This window comes from Antrostomus carolinensis, unplaced genomic scaffold (assembly GCF_000700745.2).
Source record: "Antrostomus carolinensis isolate BGI_N321 unplaced genomic scaffold, ASM70074v2 Scaffold55330, whole genome shotgun sequence".
NCBI classification, from domain to species: Eukaryota; Metazoa; Chordata; class Aves; order Caprimulgiformes; family Caprimulgidae; genus Antrostomus; species Antrostomus carolinensis.
Window position 1 is genome coordinate 1 of NW_010287437.1, and position 5,927 is coordinate 5,927.

At 38.3% G+C, this 5,927-nt stretch overlaps 1 protein-coding gene across 1 annotated transcript; it reads left to right on the forward strand.

The window, feature by feature from the left end:
- Positions 1-956: 956 nt before the first annotated feature.
- PRPF18 (pre-mRNA processing factor 18) lies at positions 957-4,443 on the forward strand (the record flags this gene model as incomplete). Its single annotated transcript, XM_010162732.1, has 4 exons — positions 957-1,103; positions 2,579-2,647; positions 3,713-3,853; positions 4,372-4,443. Coding segments are annotated over 4 exons (429 nt in total), but the record flags the coding sequence as incomplete, so codon positions are not given.
- Between the last annotated feature and the right edge of the window lie 1,484 nt (positions 4,444-5,927).

Sequence of the window (5,927 nt, forward strand, 5' to 3'; positions counted from 1 at the left end):
CTGTGATTGTGTGATTCTGTGAAATGGGGAGCTCATAAATAGGTTTGTGCTGGATTTGTGTGTTATGTTCCAGTCACTCCTGTTGCTGTGTGTTGCTTAAAATGTAGATAGTCACGAGAACCAGTTTGTGGTTTAGACATTTTTAGACTACAAAGTGATTAATAGAAACGTTCCAGACAGTCAGGTATGAGGATGGAAGAGGGGAAATAACTGTGCATATGTATTCCCAGTGGAGTGGCTGAATTTATCTTAGGGTAAGAAATGTCATGTTGCTTTATAGAGCTTTATCTTTTATGTGGCAAGAGAAGAATGCAGGTCCTCTAACTGTGACTAAGCAGAGCTTCTGGTTCTGTTTAAAAGCAGCTTGTAACTATAGCATCAGTTTGAAACCATATATGTCATTTTTTTTAATCACCTATTCTAGAGTAGGGGATTTTAAACACAATCTATAGAAAACATTCTGCTATGTTTAAATCATTGATAATAAAGGGAAGACATAAATGGTTTATGTGACTATACTGAGGGAGTGTTACCTTATATACAGCTTTTTTCAGGACAGATGTGAGGACTTGTAGAGCTGATGATGGTTATGGTACATTTTCTCTTTGCTTTGGGGTGGTTCAGTGCATTGCTTGGAGATAATGTCTTGAAGAAAGTTCTAGGAATTGATTGTCCTCCATGCTTTTCTGGTGAAAATACAGTAAAAAGTCTCCAAAGGTATGAACATTGCAGAAGTTCATGCACCTGCTTTTTCTGAAGTGCTGAAGCAATCTGGAGACTGTTCTTTGATTCAGTTTAAATTCAGACAGCAATGTTTTGTGCATGTTTTTACATAATTTGACTTTTCTTAAATGGAAGTTGGATGCTCACAGTGACAGTACTGAATTGCTTTTCTTCAGTTGTTTTTTTTTTGTTGTTGTTGTTGTTGAAAATTAGTAATTTCTTATCTTTTCCAGGGCTTGAGAAATGACCTGAAAGCTGCTTTGGATAAGATTGACCAGCAGTATCTGAATGAAATCGTAGGTGGCCAAGAAGCAGGAGACGATGACTCACAGAATGACTTGAAAGTCCATGAGGAGAATACAACTATTGAAGAACTGGAGGTATGTGATGGGTAGATTGTAATTAGGGGATTTTAGATGAAGTATATCATTACATCACTGTGAGAAAGCTTCAGGATTATTTAGACAAAGTTATCCTGTTTCCAATAGCTAACTTAGGCATTCAGAAAATTAGTTAAATAAGCCCTGTTAGGGAATTTAGGTTTTCAATGGGTATTTGAGAGGGTAATAAGCTTAGTACCAGTGAATTTTCCTTATACAAGAAAGATGGACTCTAAAAAATAAACACACAGAAAGAATGTTTGATATAAAAGCATACAGGACAAAAAAGAAGTGGACATCAGAAGTAGGCAGATGACAGGAAATACAAGAAGTGCAGAAACGATGTGTCCCAGAAAGAACACCACAGCATTTCTGTAAGTAAGCAGAGAATGAGTGCCATGAGATGTATTCATACATGGGTATTTCAGGGTAATGTTCTGAAAAACACATTCACTTGAGCTGAAAACTCTTACCCTTAATCTTCAAAACTTTTTGCAGAAGTTAATCTTCATATCATCCTTCCAGATATGTGTTTAAGAAATAATCTGATTTATAACTGAAAGCTTAAATGAATACATTATTATTAGGAAATAGCTTTTAACTTTTCTGTTAGGGCATGAGGGGTTCTGTATAAAATAACTGTAGTTCCCCAGCTGTAATGGAGCTGCACTTTCTGATCTGTTAGTTTTCAAAATAGCCCCTTTTTAACGTAGTAGGGCGGGCTTGGTTTGAACCATGGAAGTAATTTTTTCTCAAAAGTTTGAAAACACCCCACTCTTAATTTTATGCTACTTTAACTGCATTCCCTTGAGCAATAAAGGCTTACCTGGAATTTGGTTCCAAATCTAAGAGATTTTTTTAATAAAACTCACTTTGGAAATGTGAGGATAATGGAAACAGATTATAAATCCAACTGTACCTGCTGGAAAATGTTTCTTAAAATGCTGTTAGTATGAACAAGTTTCAAGGCTGTGGCAGAAAGCTAGAGTTTTGAAGCATACTGTTGGGGTTTTTTGGTGGGTTTTTTTGGTTTTTTTTAGATTTGTTCCCTCAATTTCACAGTTACGACCAAATTAAATGGTACAAAGCCCCAGTACATCACAGAATTGAAGTAGCTTAACAAAGTAATTAGGTTAATTGATGGCTTTGGGGATCTCAAAAATGCAATACACCCACAGTCCCCGTTAGTACAGTGCTGTCAGACAGCTGCTAATTATGCCAATAATTTAGTAGTTAATGAATGAAAAATTACTGTTGCTTTGACTTTTGAGAAATAATCGTATTTGCTTTTTTGACTTAAATGTTTTTCATAGATTAATGAATCTCAGTTACATATATATTTGTTTCAATCCATTTCCCAGCTAGTGGTTTGGATTGCCAGTGGAGTTTGTTGCAGTTCACACTGCTGTGGTGGTGGTGGTGGCAGCAGCCTTCTGGGCAACGTGGAAATAATTGCCTTTTTTCTCCTGTTGTAGGCTTTGGGAGAATCCTTAGGACGGGGTGATGATCACTATGATATGGACATCATAACAAAGTTCTTGAAGGTAACAAACTCTGATTTAGTAGATTAATTATTCCGTAGCCTGTGTCATATCTTCATGCAGATGCATTTGGTGAAGAGGAGGGACAGTTCCAGCTGCTTGGAGAGAAAAACTCACACATTATGCTTAAGATGTGTTTTGCATTTTTTTAGTAAATATAAAAAATTTTTATAACAATAAACTTGGTTGGACACAATAGTGACTTCTACTAGACCTGGGAAATAGCTGTTGGGAGAGCAGCATTCTTCAAAACCTGGTCCTACTTTTCCAGACAGGACAAACATGGTTTTGATTTCCATATGATAATTGAGGCAGTTGTATGTAGTTGCTTCTATATACTACTGTGGCATTAAAAACTCTCGAGGAGCCGCTGCTTCCCTTCCCCAGGAACAGTGCAAGCTGAAGTGAAATGTCACCTGGTACAGTTATGTGAAATGAGAAAACTTTAAAGGAAGTCAGCTGGCTTTGCTGAGGAAACAGATTCAAGTGGATGGTAGCAAATTGTTTCCTTGTTTCCTGGCAAGAAGCCTGTGTTACCTCTCATTTGAGTCAGCCTGGTCCCTGTGTGACTATTGTGATGATCAGAAGTCAGCAAGAGTTGAAGCTTTTTTTTGTGTATATCAGACATGTTGGCATTTTAGTATAGTTTGTCTGGCCAGTCAGACAAAGAAAGCTCCAAAATTGTTTTCCAGGTGGAGTGAAGGTATGTTTGACATATTTGCCTTCCATTGTGCTGAATTTTCACAGTCATCTTGATGGTTCCTTAGGCTCCTTTGCAAAAGTTACCCTGAAACGTCAACATTCTACTTAGTTTTCTGCTCTTTTTGTGTAACAAGCTGCACTGTTGTTTCCTTGTACACGTGTTTTTAGACATGCTCCTCCCTTGCCCACGTGTTTTTATCATATCCCTCCTTGCCTATCCCTCTGAAAGAGACTTCTTGCCTTTTTAATTCAAATTTCTCTGAAAATCTCATTTTGCTGTGTTGGTTTAAATCGCTGTTCCTGTCTGTTCTGCTGCAGTTGTCACTAGATGGCACTATGGCATAAATTTGCTTGTTCCTTTGACAGTTTCTTCTTGGAGTTTGGGCTAAGGAGCTGAATGCCAGAGAAGACTATGTGAAAAGGGGAGTACAGGGGAAGCTGAACAGTGCCACTCAAAAGCAGACAGAATCATACCTGAGGCCACTCTTCAGAAAACTTCGGAAAAGGGTGAGTCACTTTTAAACATCCCTATCCTGTGAGACTGACTTAACTTCTGCTCTCAAAGTACCCAGGGGTTTAGTGCCCTTTCCTCAGGTAACATTATCATCACTGAAGAAGAGAGGAGGATAAATGAGTTGGTCAGAGTTTCTGTGTCTAGAGCCCATGACTCCCAGTTCTGACCTTTTTGTCTTGACCAGTGAATTCTTTTGCCTGCCCACTGCTTTTCCAGATGTTGCTTTATGTATCACCTGTTCTGACATGATAGAGAATTGGGATTGTATTTTGTACTTTGCCACGAGCTACGAGGTGTAACCACTTAACCTCTGTTGCTTCAGATCCTTCATCTAAATAGGGAAAATGTTTTCCTTTGTTCAAGTCCTTTGGAAAATGTTTTCCTTTGTTAAAGAGGGTAGGTGCTAAACTTTGTATAAATGCTGAGTAGGATGATTTTCCTGAGCTGCTATTGTGAAGTAAAGATGACTTTTGTTTGTTTGTTTGTTTGTTTTCTTCTTTTTCTCCCGTAGACGCTTCCTGCAGACATCAAAGAATCAATAACGGATATTATTAAATTCATGTTGCAAAGAGAATATGTGAAGGTATGTTTGTTTGCACTCTTCCAGCACATTCAGGCTGTCTGGTTCTAATAGATTGAGTTTATTACTTCAACATTTCCCATTTTGCTTTTGGAAGATATGTAGGTGGAAATACCCATAACATATACTCAAACAAAATGAAAAATGGCTTTTAAAGGGTAGTCTCCAGGTAGCGTTTGATCCACAGTCTGTCAGAAGATCTTCTGAGGTTGGTGAAACTGCAGAGCTTTGCAAGCACAAAGAGAATTTTTCTTAGGGCTGGTTATATTAAGTTGCAGAGGAATCCTGTACGGGAAACCTGATATTGTAAGGTTAAATTAAGGTATTGAATTAATAGTATTAGGGTGTTGATTGATTAATTAGGAATTAATTGAGATGAACTGAGTTATTGAATATGAGATATTGTCCCTTTCTTTGCCTGTGCTCACATTAGCTGGCCTGGTAAGGTTGAGCTAAGTTAATGAAAAGGTTTTTGGACGAAGTCTGTGTGCTTGAGGAGGCAGAAGTACTTTGGCACACGAGATCAAAGGCACCGTTAGGTTTTGTTTGTAGCTGCCTCCAGAAGTGGAACTCAAATACCGATAGCATTTGTTTAAGCAGCTTGTGTGTGCAGAGGAAACTGAGCTGTGTTTTCCTTTTACATTTCTAGTATTTCTTATTATTCTTGTGAGGACTTTGGATTTGTCAAGTAAGCGAGCAAACCTGGTTTTGTTATTGAAAAAGCTGTAGATGGCCTGAGGCAAGTTTAACCCAAAACATTTGACAGTAAATCTAACAGTGTGGGAGGTATGATAGTGGGGTTTTGTTTTGGGGCATTTTTTTTTTCTTTTGGTTGTCATCATTGTGTTGAAATTCCCTTTCCAATGCCTTCCCAAAGTAGTGAGTGTGCAGGAATGTGGTATATCTTGTGGGTTAATCAGCCGTGCTCCTCTCTCCTTTATGTAAACTTCACAGACTGATTTTGGAGGAGTTGAGTACGCATTTGGAACTTTTGAGGGTTTTTTAATTAGACTAATGAACCTTCTGCTTTTAAAGATACTCATATCCTTTTCCATTGTGCTTCCTACGAGGCACATCTCTTTCTGCCTGCTGTTGTCTGCTGTGCTTTTTTGCTTTGTGGAGCCTAGTGAATACTGTCAGTCACAAATTCTTGTTGCTTTGTTAGATTAAGTGCTTGAAAGATTTAAATTTTGAAATCAACATGCAAAAGCAGGCAAATGCCAGAATGCAGTTTGTCTGCTCAGCCTTAATTAACCCTGTTGTGACAGTCCTGGAAGGGTCTTTAATTGCATGCTCACGTAACTATGTTTCATCCCAGAACTTTATTTAAGTCAGTAAGTAGATATTTGGCTGAAACCGTTCAGATTCTGCATCATGTAGGTGAAGACTAAGCCCCTTCTTCAGGTTTAGTCTCAGCTCTGTCTGCAACCCCCTGCCTTGTTCATTAGTCGCTTCCCAGTTTGCTCATTGCCAGTTGGGAAGGAACT